The following is a 19,495-nucleotide window of genomic DNA, read 5'->3' on the forward strand; positions in this document are numbered from 1 at the left end:
GGCGCTGGAACTGAGCCAAAGAAGATTGCCTTCCTAGCGGTCGGGGGCAAAACCTAAGCAGAGACAAATTTTAGTGGTTGCAGAAGCCGCAGAAGACTTTCAGTGCTTTGAAGTTAAGACAAGATCTTTTATAATCCTATTGGACTCATTCAAGGCCAAGACCATCCGTCTTCCTTCCTTGGTAGAAGGAAAAAAAAAAAAAAAAACAACTCCTGAGCCTGTAACTTCCTAAGAAAGCCTTCGTCTAACTGTCCATGAAAGAGGAAATTGAAAAGCACATGTAAGAAAAAGGAGGAGACACTACACTATAAAGCCCACGTGCAGGTTGGCCACGTTTATCCTCCAGCCCCGCCGGGCGGAGACCTGCAAAGCCCCGTGTTCCAAAAATGCCTGACTCAGGTCTGCTCCCTCTCTGCCCCTCGCTGTGCACGCTTCCCAGCCTCCTGGCCCAGGCCAGGCCACCCCGGGCCTCTGCCGAGGGCCAGCTTTGCCCTGGGAGCGCTGTTTCGGTCGACCCTGTATTTATTTGAGGCCCTCTACGTGTCCAACCTGGGGCAGCTGAGCACTATGCAAAAGCTACCAGACTCAGTGCGCTGTCCAGGGGCCGAGCATGAGCACGCCCCAGGGGAGCCAGGATCTCACCACTCGAGATGAGGCTGCACGGCGCTGAGCTGGCTGGCGTGCTGACGGAGGCCTGGGCTCGGTACGCGGGCAGAAGGGCTGGGAGAGGGAGGCAGGAGCTGCCCGGAGGGCTCAGCAGCGTTGGCTCCCATCAAGGGCAGAAGAGAAGGCAAGCCTGGGGGCTGAACGGGGCAAACAAAGCCCTGGAGGGGCGGGCGAACGTGGCACACGGCAGAAACCAGCCTTCCCGCCAGAGCAGGGGGTTGTGTGCTGGAAAATGCCCGCTACGGGCAGGCGGGCTTCAAGCTCGGGTTTAAAAATTGGACCCCATAGAAACGAAAGTCCCTGGAGGCCTTTGGAGGAAGACTCAACCATTAAAACAACACTTAAGGAAATACTCCGCATGCCAGAAGGGGCGGAGGCGGCCATGGTACAAGGCTCGAGACACCAGGGTTCTGGGCAGACCCCTAGTTCTATTATGTACAAGCTATGGGAGGAGGGGCACACCAATTCACCTACGACAGAACCTGTTTCTTTATCTGTGAAGTGGGTACGCTAATGCTTAGCTCATCCAATCGTCCAGATACGCGAGACGCTGTGCGGAGACTTCAGGAGCTCCTGGCCCGTGGGCACCGCTCGCGGCGGCAGCAGCGTGAACATGACGGCAGCAGGATGCCTGTGCAACGCCGCCACCTGCAAAAGCTGCAGTGCACGCTTCATCTGTCCCTGGGGTCCAAGTGCATTCCTAAACGCCTTCTTTCCAACGAGGAAGCTACATACATGGAATCTGACTGACCTGCATGGACCACCCCTTACCAAAGCTGCTAGAAACTCCCATCAGGAAAAAAAATGATAAACACGGGGGACCAGAACTGACCTTGTATGACCAAAGTTTTATGGGTAACGCCTTTTTTTTAACAATATAGAAACCGAATCATTAAAAAAAAGTCTCAGCTTTTATGACAAGAACCCCCCGCCCCCGCCCACCACCGGCACCACAACAATGCATGCCACGCTATCCGGCTTGACAAAACACCTCCTCCCCCCAGGCACCCATGGCTGGGAGAAGCAGGAACAGAACCAACTAGATGTCCGGTGAAGCCCAGCCCCGCGGGTCGGTGCCAGGCCCCCACCAGCAGACAACTCACCCTCATTTCAGACCTGTTCACAAACGCACAAGTTCCTGATCCCCTACTGTGTGCCGGGCCCTTAACCCGGTGATGCAAATTATCTGCCCCTAGCAAAGTAGGAGCAGCTAGTCAGGAAAAGGCAACCGCGGGTAGGGTGGAAGTTACAAAATAAAAATGTAAAGGGAGAGGCCTGCTAGGGAGAGGCTGGGGCAGGAAGAAAGAGCGCCGAGGACAGGAGCAACCAGGTGGAGCGCCAAGAGGCAGGCCGAGAAGTCGCAAGCCAAGCGCCCATGGAGGAAAGAGCCCTCCTTTAAACAGAGAGAACTCGGGGAGGGGCAGGCCTCCTTCCTGTCCAGGGGGCAGGGGGCTCCCTCCCAGCAGCTCCTCCCTTCCGGGCCCAGAGCAGCCCCCCACCCACCACAGCCCCTACCTTGTCACTCCAGCCAGCACAGGAGACGAACTCGGTTTCCCTCTCCTGCAGTGACACATTTTAATCTCCCTGCAGTGGCGGCCTGCACGGCTAACACCCTGTGCCGCTATCCACAGCACTGCCCAGCACTGCCCGTAAGTGATCGCCATGCTGGGCATTGCTCTGCCTAAGCAACTGGGGACGAGCAGGCGCGACCTTCTGGAATGACAGCAGGTCACTGCACTGGGACACGGTGCCGCAATGGGACACGGTGCCGCTAAGTAAAAGGAGGCATGATTTTTTTTTCCTGGAGAGCCACCCACAGCTTTAAAAAAGTTCTGTGTCACCCAACCTTGATTCTTCGGATGCTGACGATGGACTCCGACACCTTCTCGATGGCCGCGGGGAAGAAGAGCGTGACCGTCAACCGCACGGCCCCGTAGAGGGCCACCGCCACGAACACGCGGCTGGCTGTGATCACGTTGCCGAGGAGCACGTAGACGGTGAAGGTCATGAAAACGATGACCTTGCTCGCGACGAAAAACGACGCCAAATTCATTCCTCTCAGGTAGGAGCTTCTCAGAATCTTGGAGATTTCCTTCCTGGAAAAGGGCAGGATGCAGGTGTGAAAGGGGAGGGTAAACGTCCAAGTCAGGAAACGAATTCCAGCGCCGTCCCACAGTTCCCCACAGCCCCCCCACCCCACCCGCCTGGCTCAGTGAAGGCCAAGGTCACACTTCAACATTTGGGGTCCGTCGGACTGGGTCTGAGCATGCGTTTGTGCGCACCAGGTCGCTGAGGACAGAGAGATGCGGCCTGTCCCTTCCAGGAGCACGTGCGCTTGTTGGAAAAGAGAAGAAGGAAGTCGAAACGTGTGAGATTCCAGGACATCAGACAGAAGCAGCCCCGATGGGGCCACCCAGGGGGCCACACGAAGAGGCATCTAACAGGGACCCGTGGAGTGAGGCGGAGTCGCAGCACACAGAACCTGAGAGGCGGAGCCCAGGTGGGTAGGGGATCGGAGCAGAATGAGGAGGAGACAGCTGTCGACTTCTTGAAAACAGGAAAACAGGGTTGTGACACATACAAAAGCTTACCTCCTCAGATTGGTAATAAGGTCCGCAAAGGACTTTTCCCAGGCGTACATTTTTATTATTCGGATGCCGGTGATCACCTCATTCATGGTTCTGATCCTGGCGTCTGTGAAAGCTGCGGTCTTGCTCCTGAGGGGACAGAGGCGAGCGGTGAGCCACGGCCCCCACACCCCAACTGCCCTCCTCCTCGGAGGCCCCGGGCCGGGGCCGGGAGCCGACGACCCCCTACGGCTCTTCCGTGCTGACGACGCAGGCAGGCCCTCCTCCCAACACACGTGGGGAAGGGCTTCCGTTAGGACCTCAAGTTCGAGCAGTGATTTGGAGAACTGGCAATATCTGCTGGGGAAGACGATATTCTGTCCGTTCAAGGCCATGGTTGGGGAGCGAAGGGAGGAAAGGCCCCCAAATTTAGCAAGAACACAATCGACTGCACTGTAATAATATTAGGCATGAAGGAGAAAAGAAAGGGCTGCTTATTCTACTGGGAAAGGAAGGAGCAAAGAAGCTCCAGAATTCTGGTAGCACTGCAACAGGCCTCGAAGGGTCTGAAGGGTCAGCAACATCTCTCCACGGCTAAGAGGGGAAAGGATGTTCCAAGGAGAGAAACACTCCAGGTACAGGGGCACGAAGAAAGGAACTCAACGTGCTTCAAACAGCCTATCTCCATCCACCCGACGACCTTAGCGATGACCCACTTCCAACCCTCTAGGATCTGCTCTAGGTCTAACTCGTCACCATCAGGCTCTTCATCATTGGCCACTTGTCTATCACGGACGCTGCCAGGACTGTGGACGTTATGGAGACATAAACAATTAAGACCAACCTTGCCCTTGGGGAGCTGATAACTTAATGGAAACAGTGAATTATAAAAACAATAACACACACACACTGTAAATGGCTCTTACACAAGCATAGTAAAAGTATATGCAGCTAAAATTGGGCCCATAAGCTCTCTAAATTTATTACTATTCAATAATTTTTAAATAACTTCAAGGCATATAAATTCCACATAAATGCACTCTACTTAGTGAGGTACGGCACCTAAAAAGCTAGCCGGGAGGAGCCAGCAGATACCTTCCCCTCTCAGCTTCCAGACCAGCTTTCAGCCCAGGGCTGGAGCTCCACCCACCACGCCTGCAGACTCGAAAGCACAAGGGAAGAGGAGACCAGAGAAGGCGCTGGTTGTGTTCTGGAACTCAAGCATCAGGCAGGCAGTCACCTAACACACATGGCAATGCCACACACCACCTACGCATGCCGCTCTTACCGGAGGGAGGAGAACAGCTTGCCGAAGCAGCTTTGCAAAGGCAGAAGGATAATCAGGACGGCCATTCCGGCGAGACAGGCTACCCCAATGTCCATCCAGAGCAGGACCGTGACCGCGATGGCCTCCAGCGGGCCAACCCACAGAAAGTGCAAGAATACCGTGACCTGGGAAGAAAAAGACAAGGCCTCCTGAGGACTGCTGGAAAGGAGAACCAGAGAAAGACACAGGATAGAAACAATCTGCTCCAACCGGGCAGAACAGACAGGAACCTAGACAGAAACGATCCCGGTGAGTTTTAAACCTGCGAAAACGGAGAGTCACCTACCCTCCCGGGACAACACCCGGCAGGCCACCGGCACTTCCAGGGGCAACCTGACTCGCAGCATGGGAAGGAGCATCTCAACTTTGCCTTCCCCACAGATGAGCTCCGGGCTTCCCCAAACTCTGCCTGAAAACCCCGCCCTACCTCCCCTGGGCTCTCCAACACCCAGGAAAGCCCACATTTCGGTACCTAACTCTCCAGTCATGCTGTGTGTGATTATCTCCCTGACAGGCCGTGGCTCCCCCTGGGCAAAAGGCTCAGTCAACCCTACAGCTGAGTAGGAGCCTTCGTTCATTGTTGATACATGAATGACTGAAAGAGAAGGGATCTAACAGTGTGCAGATCTGACCAGCAGCAATAACGCCCTGGATCGTGATAAATTCCCAAGGTAAATGGCAGAGGAGAGTGGGGGCGGGGGGTTAGGAGAGTAGGCTGTGTCTGGCTAGGGACCACCCATTTGCCATTATTTACCGAAGGCTTCCTACATAGCAGGCACTGCGCAGGACACAGGGAGAAGAATAATCCCAGCCCTGGCTGGCGTAGCTCAGTGGATTGAGCGCGGGCTGCGAACCAAAGTGTCGCAGGCTCGATTCCCAGTCAGGACACATGCCTGGGTTGCAGGCCATGACCCCCAGCAACCACACATTGATGTCTCTCTCTCTCTCTATCTCCCTCCCTTCCCTCTCTAAAAATAAATAAATAAAATCTTTTTAAAAAAGAATAATCCCTGCCCACCAGGAGGTCATCAGCTAGAGGGGGAGGGAGACCCCTCAGCCGGCCCTCCCAACACAGCGTGCTGAGTAGGGCCACTCCAGGCAGACTCCTAGGAACACCAAACCAGGCTGGGCAAGAATGTGGCAGCCCGCCTATTGACGACTGAATTATGTGGTGGGTGTCATTAGAAAAACAAAACAGTCACCTACAGGATACCAAAGTGGCACACAGAAGTTAGGCCAGTTAAATTAAAATACACACACACACACAAAACACTTACATCCTCAGCAGAACCCCAGCCCACGCCAAAGGCTAGCCCCTGACACCCCCACCAGGTAAACCGCGTACGAAGGGTGGGGAATGAAGAAGGACCGCTGGGGCGAGGCTCACCTGATCGAACTTGTTCACGTCGTTGGACAGCAGGTTGACGATCTGGCCCGTGGTCGTCTTGCCCATGGCCACGTTACTCAGGCGGAGGGCCTGAAGGTAAGAGAGGGAAGGAGAATGACGCCCCAGCGCTGACACCAAGCCACACTTCGGTAAACAGCTAAACGGAGCACATTTTCAGGGGGCCGTGTGTGAGGTCCGGACAGGCAGGAGGACCCGTGACAGCAGGGACCCGGGTTCAGCCTTCCACTCTGCAGTGTGGCGGCAGCAAAGGAGCAGCAGGAGGTACAGCACACACCCCCCCACCCCACTTCATTTTTTAATACATATGGACACGCTCAGGATCTTTTTGAAAGTTTACACTTAGAGGCCAACTACACACAGGAAGTCTGAGTCAGGTCAGATGAGAGTGGAGAAGCTGCCTAAGGAGAAAACGTGGAGGACGCAGACTGTGAGTCTGGAATCAGTCATCAGTGCTGAGTGTGGCATCCTCTCAACACTCCGGGTCTCGGTTTCCTCGTTCTGTGACTGGAAATATCCCCTCCCCTTGCCTAGATCACAGGTTTCCTACAAGAGTAAAATGACACCCTCGCCAGTGTGGCCCAGTTGGCGGGAGCGTCGTCCCATAAACTGAAAGGTTGTGGGTTCGATTCCCGGTCAGGGCACCTGCCTGGGTTGTGGGTTCTCTCCCCAGTCAGGGGGCATGCAAGAGGCAGCCAACTGATGCTTCTCTCTCATACGAAACTTCTCTCTCCCTCTCTCTTTCTCTTCATTCCCCTCTCTCTAAAAATCAACGGGCATTCCAGGTGAAATGACAAATATTTACTGCCTGCTATGTAGAGGGTCCCACTGGGAGGAGGTATGTACGAGAGCCTGGAATTCAAGCGCGACCCGGACAGTGGCACCACAGTGCAGGGAACTGGGGGAGGCTGCGGGGCAGTGGCTCTGCGGGGGCTGGGGGCGGGGCTGGGGTGGGGCTGGGACGAGGAAGAGGAGAACCTCTGTGGAGGGAGCAGAAGGTCGCTGTGGGTCAGAGGAGCAGCGTGCACTGAAGTGGGGGGCGGGGGGAGCAGCACGTGGGGGGTGCAGAGTGAGGAATGCCCAGAATCGGGCTCGGAAACTGGGCTGGGAAAGCACTCCAGGGTTTGGAAGGCAAGAAGGAACAGTGAAATTTTTTTTTATGTGAGTGTGAGAAACTCAACTCTGGGAAGGTTCAACTGTACATTGGCCAGGAGATTCCTACAAGAAGGGAGAATTACTCCAGGCAAGAGGTAATGAGACAGTGCCCTAGGGTTGTGTGAATGAAAGAAATGGCCAGACAGAATGGGAACACTGTGAAAAGTGAAAATGCTACGCAGATATAAGTGAATCAGTCGCAAAATATCAAGGAAGAAAGGAAGGAAGGAGGAAACGAAGGAGGGAGGGAGGGAGGGTAGGAAGGCAGGCCAGCTTTACAGGAAAGAAACAAAACTTACTGTGCCTTAATAACCAAAAGCTATCTTCAAAATATTCTTAAAGCCAATTTTAAAAATAAATGTGTTACTCCTTCATGCAAAAAGGACATTACATATTTTAGAAGTAGGTATTTGAGGCCCAATTTTAACAATTAAAGTAAGGCAGGGTGGTGCACCAAGCTTTTATTCTACATTGATCATTTTAAAAAAAAATCTCAACCAGCAACATCCGATAAGATCTGTCACGTACAGACTCTCACTGCAGCTGACAACAGAACTACAGGGTGAGATGGCACAGGTGACAATTTGTGCAAAAGACCAAGTCTCTCCCCCCGGGGGGCATGCTCAGGGCCTCCGGTGACTCAGCCGTGCCTGCGACCCCGTGCGGTGACAGGCTGAAGGGCCAGTTCCGGAGCAGACGCTGACGGAAGCTGATAACAGCCCTGCAGCCGACCCAGAAAGGGAAGTTCTGTCCAAAGAAAATCAGTCCTGTGCCAAGTGGGATACAAACGCCCAGCGGCATGTCCTGGAGATGATCGAGGAAGACACAGCTGACAAGCAAAGAGCGCCCGACGTCTGCTTCCGACCGCGGAAGAGTACTAGGTGCTGGACTCGCCCTCCTTGTAAAACTGTAAAACGGGACGAGATACACAAAGAAGCTGCTGCTTTCTGGCACGGGGCCAAGGACGCGCAGGACGGCGCCTGGAGGGAAGGGAAACACAGGAGCAGAGCCCAGGCCTGGCCTGCCTGGCCTTCTGCCCTGGGGGAAGTTTCTGCCCGAGCGGAACTGCTGTTTCACTGAGCCGAAGAGGAGGAAGTGGCTGTCCCAAGTTGCAGAAATGTCTGGAATGTGCAGACCAGAGTAGCAGAGACGAGGCCCCAAAAGTTTTTGTAGGGACTTTCTGGAGCTGCTTCTCCAGGATTTGGCTGCCCGTGGCCAGGGCAGGACGACCTGGGCCCACAGAGCGGCAGCAGGGTGCTGAAGGGAGGCAACTCCAGAGGTCATGAGGTCATGCCGTGCCAGCAGACACCCGTTCTGCCCAACCAGAATCAAGGGACCCTCATGGGCACCTCAGCCAGTCAGCTGGGATACCATAAAAGCCATGCCTTAGGAATAAAGATCACACTCCAGAGTCAGAGCTGGGCACGTGGACTAAGTTCAGAGCGGAAATGTCTGCCCCAGATAGAGTGGACAAATAGACAGATAGGCAGGCAGGCAGATAAGAAGAACGAACTGACCAACCATTCCTAATGGGCCCACTCCTGCCAGGAACCGCCTGGCAGAGTAAATAATGCAGACTCCCTGTAACGTGACCCTCATAGCATCCGGAACAGTAAAACAGTCACTAGACATACAAAGAAAAGGTGGCCCGTGATCAAGAGGCAAACTCACAGGCAACAGAAACAGACCCCGAGGGGATCCCGGAATTAGACGCGGGCACACAGCAGCTACAGTACATCCTCCCTGTGTCTGCCCACAGGTCCCGTGACTCCGAGAACAACGCCGCATCACGGAAACAATTTTACCTCTGACATAAACAACTGTGAAGTTCCTATGATATAAAGAGATGGCATTGATGACACAAAATTATCCAAGGGCCTGCAGTATCACAGATGATGTCCAAGGAGTTAAAGGAAAACATGGTTGTAACAAATGAACAGATGAGTACTTTCAGGAAAGAGGTGGACACGATCAAAAAGAACCAAATGTAAATTCTAGAACCAAAAGGTACGAAATGAGAAATTCACTAGATAACTTTAATAGCAGAAAATTTCCATTGACCTGTTTTGATTCATTAACCCTTTTGTCTATAATCTATGATCTGAAGAACAAACTGAAAAATAAAAAAAGAGATAGAAGGAATAAAGCCTGCGGGTTCAATAGGACAATGATCAAGCAATGGAACACAGATGTAATTGGAGATCTGGAAGAAGACAACAGAAAGGGAAGGAAAAAACACTTCAAGAAATAAAGGCTGAAATGTTTCCAAGTTTGGAGATATATATACAAATTTGCATCCCAAGAAGGATCAAAACAAAGAGACCTGTGCCAAGGTACATCACAGGCAGCTGCTAAAAACCAACGAGTCGGAGAAAGTCAGGGAAGCATCCCAAGAAAGCGACACTTCACATACGAAGGAACAACAATACAGCTGATAGCTGATTTATCAGAAACCACAGAGAGAAGAGCATCTCGAGTTATCAGTTACAGAGTTGTTGCCCTCAGGAGCTACCGGTTGATGGAGCGCACAGACCCTGGAGTATTTATTTACGTCACCATGACCGACTGCAAAAAAACAGCTGCCATTCATTCAGCACCTGCTACCAGGCCAGACGCTGTTACAAAGTAAAAATTATTCCCATTTTGCAGACGAGAAACAAGGTGAAAGTGTTTAGTGTCTGACAGAGAACAGGCAACTCAATGCAGTAAAGTTAACATTGTTTCTCAGGAACGCAGAAAATTCAAGTTTGGTTGTAATTAAGGATATATGTTACAGTTTGTTTTTTTAAAGTTCACATCTAGTGTAGAGAAAAACAAGGTGTGAATTTAATGCATCATCTGTCTGCTCACGCTTTGGTTGCACATTTCCTGAAACTGACATGTTACAATGAATACTGTTTGGTGAGATTTGTTTTCCTTGCAAAAACAAAGCAGTTCCACCCTGAGAACCACAAAAGGCAAGCAAAACAAACTGGAATCAATACTGGCACTATAAATGCCAAGACCCAGGGTTAATGCCTTCAACAATCAACAGCATCTAAATGTCAATAAAAAATTACAAACGCTTACCAATTAAAAAGAGGGGCGGGCTGCACACAAAGAGTGGGTGCATAAAAGTCAGGAAGGAAGATACCAGTGGCTAACAAAGCTGGCAAACCTCAAATTCATGTCAATTAAAATACAGCATTATTTTTTCACCCAGGTATTAGTAATACTCGCAGAGATTTTTAAAAAAAATACAACATCCAATCTTAGCAAGAACGTGAGACAACTCGTCCACTGGAAAGCACGCAGGGGAAACCTATGTGGTCTCAGGAATTAAAGATGTCTTCAGAGTGTCAGCTTCAATCACGCGCACTGTACTATACTGTTAGTTACGATACAAAAACTGGGACTCTCTCCCTATCGGTCGTACTAGCCTCTCCGTGGCCACCGGGAACACGCCCGTGAACTGTGGAGTGCAAACTCCACCCCAGCAGGGCCCTGCCTTCGGCGGGTCCTCTCCCGCGGGTGGGCATGAAGACTCCTCTGGAGTGCTAAGGAAACTGTAATCTAGGCCAGACATTCACTTTGTCCAATTTTTTCAAAGTAAGTACAACTAATAATTGTCACTCATCTGCAAAATAGACTGTTCCTCCTGTCCGAATTATTTTAATTAGTAGAAATGAAACACACAACCCAAGTATGAGCACGTAAATATCACCACCGAAAGAACAGGGGAAAAAAAAGAATGTTCTTTCCGTAGAAGGGAGTTTTCCAGGCTGGTCAGACGTACTATCCCTTTAAGAATCCAATCATCCTTGTAACAAAAAGCCTCCCACGCCCTTCTCTAAACGGCCTTCAACACAGACGTCACAGGCTGCGGTTCAACATCTTCATGATGCAGGTCCCTGACCACCAGCATGAATGTCAAGGACCTGCAGTGTGTAAATGCTCCTCCCACAGAGGGACCCAGGTGGCCACACCTTTGGACACCGCATATGTCCAAATATCCACCGCAATATCCATGCTGCCCCTTGCTCTCGGGGCTGTCCCTTCGAAAGACTGTGTCACCGATGCCCACTGCTATCTTGTCCTCAGACTGGCTCACCGTCATTACTCCCTGTCGGCACTAGGATAATGCTGCGTAATATTCTAGGAAAAGCCAGAATACAGAGGCCTGGAGTAAGAACCTGAAGGGCCGTCAGCACGGAAAACAAGTTTTCGGGTCACTTATTTTGCAGTTCTGGCGTGCTTCCTGACTCCTGGCCCCACCCCAGGGCCGTCTGTCAAACACTGCGGTTCCCAGGCACCCCGGGCCAGGCTGCAGCAGCAGCAGCTATGTGGAGTGTGTTTAGCTCACCTGAAGCAGAAAATCGCCTGTATTTTTCCAATATTGTTGCTCGGAGTTGCCTAGCGAGGCCGCCACACCTACTGCCGTGACTGAGTAATGGAAAGCCATTAATCTCCGTTTCTGAGGGAAGGGCCCGCGGGCTGCCCAACACCCTCCGTCCCTAAGAACATAATCGATGGCAATTCCCTGAAGTTAATCAGGTCCCTTCTATGATTCCATAGAAAAGAGGTTCAAGGAAATAAAAAACAAAGTCCATACAAAATCAGCCACCTGCTACTCTCTCCAACCTGACAGCTCCCCTGCTTTCCCCCTCTGCTCCGCCCCGCCCCACCCCGCCCCGCCCCGCCCCAATGTTCCAGGACTAGCACACCTGTGCAGAAAGCACTCTGAAAGTTTTGATGGATGTGGCATTTACCTCCTGGGGGTACGTACCATTAACTTCCTTTTAGCTCCATCAGCCACCTTTTACCCTTAAACCACACTGACCCACTGAAGTCTAGAGGCCAGAAAGGTGCACTCAGAATGGACAGGTGAGCCTCCAAACAGGAGAAGATTATACAGACCCCAAGAACCACCTGGTGGGGGGCGGGAAGGGTTATGATACTTGCTCTGAGGTCAGACGGAGGACCAGCATTCCTCAGGGACATTCTCCACATTCTCAGACCGCAGCACCTCCGACAGCCACCAGTCCCTGAGGCTGGCTCTCCGTGCCCTGGGAGCCCTAGGGCCCATGGCCCCTGCAGGACGGCGCAGAGCCTGACCAGGCCGCAGTGTGGAGACCGCTACCCAGCGTCCCCTAGTTTGCTGCCAACTGTGCTACCCAGAAAACACTCCTCTCCACTGTGCATGTTGCGGAGCGGGGTGCCTGATGTGCCCCCAGACCCTTGGGAACATGTCAGAAAATCTAAGTGTTACACTGAACACAGGTGCCTTGGGGAGTGAGGGGCAGTCAACATGGGATGCTGCTGCAGGAGAATGAGCACCATGTAACCGATAAAGTCCACCACTACCTATGCAAGGAACAGGTAAGGCAACCGGACTAGTGTGTTCTGAGTGAGATCACACCCCCAGGGAGTGAGGACCCCTCACGGCCAGACCCTCCCGTCGCCTGTTTCTTTGCTTGAAAGACGAGCCCTGTCTGACCGGTTTACAGACGAGAGAGGCGGCCAGAGAGACCGGAAACTAAGGACAGCCGTGGCGAAGGGGTGCCGGCCGGGCAACGGGAAGAAGGAACCCCGTGAGCGTGCAAAGGCCCGTGAGACAGACAGAAAATAATGAAGCACGCCCCCAACAGAAGGGGGAGAAAAACAAACTTCTACCAACTTTTTAAAAAAATATATATTTTGATCATGGATTTCTATGTTCTGTTTCTAAATAAAACATAAAAACACACACAAAAAAAGTATTTATAATCTATCATCTCAAAAATGACATGTACAGTCATTAAAATATATAGGTGAGGGGCCATATGCTAGTCTTTTACAGCAACCATACTTAGAACTATTTTGTCTAGAAAGAAGTTGCTAATTATTTTGCTTATGCTATGCCTCCCTTCAGACGAGAAGTATAAGAAAGCAATAGGCCCCCTACAGACCCACCTGTTGTGCATAATTTTACTGAGAATTAGCTGAAATGAGGGTATTTTACAAATGTGATTTCCCTTTCCCCTGGGGTTTTATATTTATCGAAGTGCTACACCTGAGCGGGCTGGGAATGCAGCAACCCTCAGGTAGCGAGTTGCATGACTTGCTGGCTTTCCAACACCGTCTTTGAAGCTTCCAGAAAAGGAAGAGAAGAGAAACATGGCAGAGTGCAGGGCCACTGTCTAAATACGGATGCATTCACAGTGTCCCTTTTCAGAACCAACCTCGCCAAAAGCGACAATGCCTTAATGTCTCTCGTCGGTGTGTATAAAGAAATCAGGAGAAACGAGGAGGAGGAAAGAAGGAGGAGGAAAACTGCCTCCTGTCACGTGACCTGTCGCCCTCTTTACCAAACCCCGTTTTCCTAAGTCCCACATTCTCCTACTCCACGGAGCGGAGCAACAGCAGCTGGGCCCCAACAGAAGATTAGACACGGAGATACTAGAGGAAGGAAGAGTGACTCTGTCTATGTGTAAGCGAGTTTATGAAGCCTGAATGCTATTGCACTGAAGTCCACAGAGTGCCTATGAAAGTCTGGAGTGCCATGAGTGTTGAGTAAACCTGCTGGTATGTCAAATTTTAGCTTTCCAGTTTTGCTGGAATGTGAGTTCATGCGCTCCAACACTGAGGTCGTTTAAAGAATCTGAAGGGAGGCTCCAGGAGCACTGAGCACGGTCTTGCTACAGCTCATTGTATCCAGGTTCTAGGAAAAATAAATGAGACTGGAAGTTGAAGGGGAAAAAAAGAAAAGAAAAGGTCGGCTGGCGGGGCCCAGAGGCCAAAGAGGAAGAGTGGAAATCGAAACCAAGACCCAGCGGCTCGCTCAGAGCAGGGAGCCGGAGAGGGCGGAGCCGTCTATGCAACGCCACCCTCTTCCTCCACCACCAGCGACAAAGGTCGCCACCACAGCTGAGGGTCAGGGTGGAAGACAACTCGGTCAAAGAATACGGTGTCATTGTCTGACCCACACCTGTTCGGGAAAACTAAATTAACCTCGGGGCATTATGCTAAGTGAAATCAGCCCACCACTCAAAGACAAAGGTCTGTCTGACTGCGGTCACGTGAGGCACCTAGGAGATGCCACCTCAGAGGCAGCCAGTGGAATGGCGGCTGCGGGGGCAGGGGGTGGGGTCGGGAGTGTCCTGGGCGGATTTGGTTTTACGGGGGGAACGAGCGGAGTTCTGGAGACGTGGTGGTGGCGAGGGTGGCTCAATGACGGGATGCACCGGCTGTCACTAAGCTGCACACTCGAAAATGGCCGACGTGGTCAACTCTGTATTAGGTGTATTTAACCATGATTAAAAATAAAAATGTGTTCATTTAAAAAACGAAATGATTACCTTGGAAGACCTCAAAGAAAATAACCACCAACCAAAAATTCTAAACCTAGAGAAATAGCTTCAAAGAACAAAGGAGAAGTAAAAAACATTTTGAGACAAACAGGGAAAAAATGTTTAATTAAGCTATTTAGAATTTTAAAAAGTAAACGTCAGCCGTGATTTCAGCATACATCCCAGAAAAAGGAATACGGACCCTGAGGCTCTCCTTCTGGTTCCCCGCCCCTGCGTGATGCCCCCTCCCCCACACTCTAGAATGTTCCCTCAGCTGTCCAGCTGGGAAGAATCCCTAGGGAACAGGTGAAATGTGCAGGTTTCCCAGCCTCTTCCTTGGAGTCCGGAGGAATGGGTTTTGGATTAGACCCAGACTCCGGGTCTTTGATAAACACGAGGGTGACTCAGGACAAAAGCTGTTGAACCTCAGCCCACAATGTGCCCTCACCCTTGTTCTGTTCGGCAAGGAGGCGACCAGGTGTGTCCCCCAGCTAACACCGCCACACCCTGTGCTATACACGCCCAGCTGCCCACCGCAAGGCCCACAAACATCCCGCTGATGAAACCCAGGATGCGACTGCCGCTCTGATCAATGGCTGAGAAACGGACGGGACCAGCCCCCACCCCCACCTCTGTCAATAGCGACCATATCATTGGACGAAACTGTGGTTTTAGGCATCAGATAACAGGCGGTGCAGGACTGATCCCCGAGAGAAGGGACACTCACAGGGGGACCGCCACCGCGGCCCTGGTTCTCTGCCAGGGGACCTCGTTCCGACTGCAGCAGTGAGCTGGGGTCCACAAAGCATGGCGGCCGCGAGCGGAGGAGGCCGAGGTCGGAGGTTTGGTCAGCCGAAGCGGCTGGCAGCTTGGAAGCAAGGACAGGAGTACAGAAAGGGCATCTTGGTGTGGGTCGGGGCGGGGGGCAGTGCCTGCTGCAAGGCCTTAGCTGAGGAGTGAGCTACAAAGGCCCAGGGCAAGACCGCCCGAGACCGACCAGACAGGTGGTGCCCCGGAGTAGCAGGCAGAACACAGAAACTGAAGGTTAGGCAGAGATGGGACACTGGATTCCTGAGCAGCCAGAGTGGAGAAACCTTAGCACATCATTGAGAAGCCTGACACGAAGCTGAGACACCCCTCCAAAAAGACCATGTCTCAGAATCAGGGACCACTCTCTAGGGCGGTGGTGCTCACTGGGGTGATTCTGCATCCCCCCTCCACCCCCGCACCACGTCATTAGTCATCAATGGGGTAAAAAATCAAGACCATACTGAGATACTACTTTATACCCTCAGAAACAACTGAACCTGCACCCCAGGCTCTGCTCGGCTCTTCCCTGGCACACGAAAGCATGGACAAGTCAGCCCTTCAGGACATGAACTTGGCACCGCCTGCACGGGTCCGATTCAAGCTCCTATCAGAAGTAAACCAGAACAACACAGGGGGGGAACGTGATTCAAAGAAAGACTTTACAGTGTTGAACAGCGTAAGAAGCCTTGGTATACCAGTTCATTCTAACTGCGTCAGAAGGCTGAAAAAGACCATGAGAAGACAAAGTCCAACCAGAGGACCTCACGCTGCTGGGGGGACTCTGTTTCCGTAAATACCGCACAGTGTCACTGTGAACATACATACCCTCAGGACGGTAATTCCGTGACATTTTCAGAAAGAAACCAAAACCAGACTGATAGGCAAAATACTGAATTGAACCACATGAAATTGCTGTTTTTGTAAGCCCGAGTCAGTTGAATTATCTACAATTTCATATTGTCCAGCCTACCTATAAGGCAAGAGTCTACGCTGTAATTACTGTAATAAAATTAGCTTTAAATAAAACCAAAACCAAGCTCTAGCTGAGAATGAGGACCGTAACATCATCTGGCTGAAACACAAACAGAACTTTCTATCAGTTGCCTTTCCACACCCCACGGAGTTAACTCAGAGGGTGATGGGGGCGGTGGGGGGCGGAGGGGGAGGGGGAGGGGCTGCAGGGAGGTGACCGCTTCTTTGCCCACAAGGGACACTGTCCAGGGCAGAGACTCTTGAAGTTCAGGCCCCACGCCCTGCAGAAGGCCTCAGACCTCGCTCAGCAGAAGGCAGCAGGCCCCGTCAAGAGAAGACAGGTCTTGAGAGAAAGGCGTCAAAACACAGGGAAGTCCCTCATCCAGAAAGATGAAGAGCATCTAAAAAATGTGAAATGCAGTGTGAATGGCGTGGGCGCCAGGAGCATGCCTTTTCCTCCAAAATACACACGTCTAAGAGCAGAGCTACGGATAACGTCGACCGGAAAACACTGTAAGTCGGAAATGTACTGAGCACACCGAACCCATCGCAGGTCGCAGCTGGGTGTGTCCTCCCTCCAGTGGGCTCAGAGCCACTTACACCGGCCCACAGACGGACAAGTAGCTTGAGGTCCACTTCAAAGGGATTGCCTTCCTCTCCTCACCAGAAGCAGGGGACACAGATGGGCCTTTGGGAGACAGGACGCAGTGAGAAAACGCAAAGCACGATCCCCCAAACACCGCTGGCAACACAGGACGCTGCAGAGTGCTGGGTGCTGACTGTCGGGGTGGCGTGGCTGAGCGGGAGCCGTGCCCACCGACGCTGCCCGCTGTCACAGAGACTACCACGCTGCATGTCCCTAGCCCAGGAAGAGATCAATATTCAAAATATTGATCTGAAAACGATGTACATTTTCTACTGAACTCACATGTCTCCCATACCATCCTAAAGCTGAAAAATGGTCAAATCAAACCATTGATATGTTGGGGACCATCTAGACATCATTTACATAATTAAAAACACACTTACCTAAGGTGAGTAAAAATATTTCTCTAAATTGGATATTGATCTATAGAAGCCACCCCCTTGAGAGGTATTGGATGGAGACCAGTAGTCGTGTTCTATAAAGTCAATGGGAACATGAGGACAGAACAGGAATTGCCCCAAGGGGAAATACAGGGTTCGGTTTCTACCCATCTTCAGAAACAGCATCTTCATCGACAAACCCACACATACATAACCTTGTTTCTGTCCACAGACAACTTATTTAATACCCACTGTTGGTTCCTAACACGCGGACCCGTGGCCAGAAGCACACCAGCAAACGCATACCCGAACCAAACTGGGCTAGCACGGGTGTTTTCTCCATAGGCCACCTCCGTCTTCCCGTGCTCTGGAATACCAGACAGCGCTGGAGCGCTCTGCACGGGACCGTTTTAAACAGCAGAGTCACCCCTCCCTAAAAGCTGAAAGGTGCAGAACACAGTCACCGAAGAGACCATGACAATGACAGCTGCGTACAGTAGGACGGCTGCACAGGAAGGCGGGCGCCGTCTTGTTCCGCACCAGCTGGGGATGAATGAGGGCTGGCCGCACACACGTTCTCATAGGCAGCTCTACACCGAGGGGACGAGGGGAACTAGGACGTCCGCAGGGAATCGGCGCCCCTTAGAAGTGGACACAAGGGACAAACACTCTCCCACCAGCTGTCCTTTAGGTTACTCTCAAGAGAGTGAGGACCAGGCTTTAGCCAGAAAGAGAAGTCTGGCCACACCGACTCAATTCTACGAGGAAATCTCCCCTGGGGAACAGTGTCCACGAGCTCAGTGATCAACGGCTCTGGCTTTACCCAGCATGCACAGCAAGCCTGCCTGTCACCGGGGTCCACTACAGTGTCCCCCACAGTTCTCCAATCTGGGCACAAAGTCAGAGAACCTAAGGGCCGATGAGGCTGGAGATCTTCAAGAAGAATCTCTGTACTGTATGCATTTTATGATGCAAAAAAAACCCCCAAATCTCTGTGAAATAGGACAAGAGCATCCTGGTTCCTGAGACAGCCATCCTGCCCCTCCTCCTGGGCTCTACGCTGGGGAAGTAGCCCTTTGAGATGGGAAGCTGGGCAGGTCCTCCTTGTCCTGTGTCCAGCGAAGAACAAAGACAGGAAGCAAGCCGCTGCTCCCACTGCAGACGTGACAGCAAGCCATGCGGGTGAGATAACCAGTGACTGGTGACGTGCTGCAATGAGCAACGTTTAAAACACTATTATGTGAGGGACTCGTTTTCTTCATGCCAACCTGGTAACTTTACAAAAAATAAATAAATAAACAAATAAATAAATACAGCCTGTGTTGCATAGTCTCTTCATTTGGTAAAATATTCTGGAAAAATGCCCCAAAGACTGGAGGAACCCGAACAGACCACCGTGAGCTGTGGAGAGACAGACCGCCCGCTGGAACCGCTGATCCAAACACAACGCTGTGCATCATCAAAACTTCGCTTCCCGGCCCTGGCTGGCGTAGCTCAGTGGATTGAGCGCGGGCTGCGAACCAAAGTGTCGCAGGTTCGATTCCCAGCCAGGGTACTTGTCTGGGTTGCAGGCCATGACCCCCAGCAACCGCACATTGATGTTTCTCTCTCTTTCTCCCTCCCTTCCCTCTCTAAAAATAAATAAGTAAAATCTTTAAAAAAAAAAACAAAACTTCACTTCCCTTTATCCACAGCTTAAAGGGAAAAACCAAACAATCACGTGACAAGTCATGTTGATGCAGGCGACATCCCACAGAGTCGTTCAACGTGACCAACGACGACCATGAGCTCATCGGCCGTTCCACTTCTAACACCCAGCCTGACTGTCTCCCAAGGGCGAGAGACGCGGAGGCGGGGCCCGCCCCACAGCTGTGGCCCTCGGGAACCAGCCCACCTGGGACAAAGAGGTGTCTTATTTCTCCACCTCAGCAGGATTCTGGACACCAGGCAGTGCACCAGGAAATCTGCCTTTCCCACGTTTCTGGAATTTCAGGTTACGCCGAGGGTTTAACCCGAGCAGTTCTGGACGTTGTGAAGGGTCAATTCTTCTGGCTAATCGAGCCGGCAAATTAATACCCGTGGGAGATGTTTGCGTGTGCGGAGGCAGATCGGATTTCCCGGGGGAGGCACTCTGAAGCGTCCGTGAGAAGAGGAAGGAAAACAGGTGGACGGCAGCACCTGGCACGGGGCTTTGTCTGCACCGTCACCGCACACCTGGCTCCGGTGCGGGGCTTCCTCACAGTGGGGCGCTGGTGACGCT

The 19,495-nt window shown here is 51.9% G+C and overlaps 1 protein-coding gene across 2 annotated transcripts in view; it reads right to left on the reverse strand.

Annotated features, from left to right (window-relative positions):
* The window catches only part of ABCC4 (ATP binding cassette subfamily C member 4), a 208,919-nt gene that overhangs the window by 142,590 nt on the left and 46,834 nt on the right, over nucleotides 1–19,495 (reverse strand). For both annotated transcript variants that reach the window (XM_045838973.1, XM_045838974.1), the window contains 4 exons: nucleotides 5,948–6,037; nucleotides 4,522–4,685; nucleotides 3,258–3,383; nucleotides 2,513–2,762 (listed from right to left, as the gene is read on the reverse strand). In XM_045838973.1, coding sequence (XP_045694929.1) covers nucleotides 2,513–2,762; nucleotides 3,258–3,383; nucleotides 4,522–4,685; nucleotides 5,948–6,037 — 630 coding nt within the window. The remainder of the gene's footprint in view (nucleotides 1–2,512; nucleotides 2,763–3,257; nucleotides 3,384–4,521; nucleotides 4,686–5,947; nucleotides 6,038–19,495) is intronic.

The sequence above is a fragment of the Phyllostomus hastatus genome, unplaced genomic scaffold, assembly GCF_019186645.2.
Source record: "Phyllostomus hastatus isolate PE091 unplaced genomic scaffold, TTU_PhHast_1.1 phas_contig_29, whole genome shotgun sequence".
NCBI classification, from domain to species: Eukaryota; Metazoa; Chordata; class Mammalia; order Chiroptera; family Phyllostomidae; genus Phyllostomus; species Phyllostomus hastatus.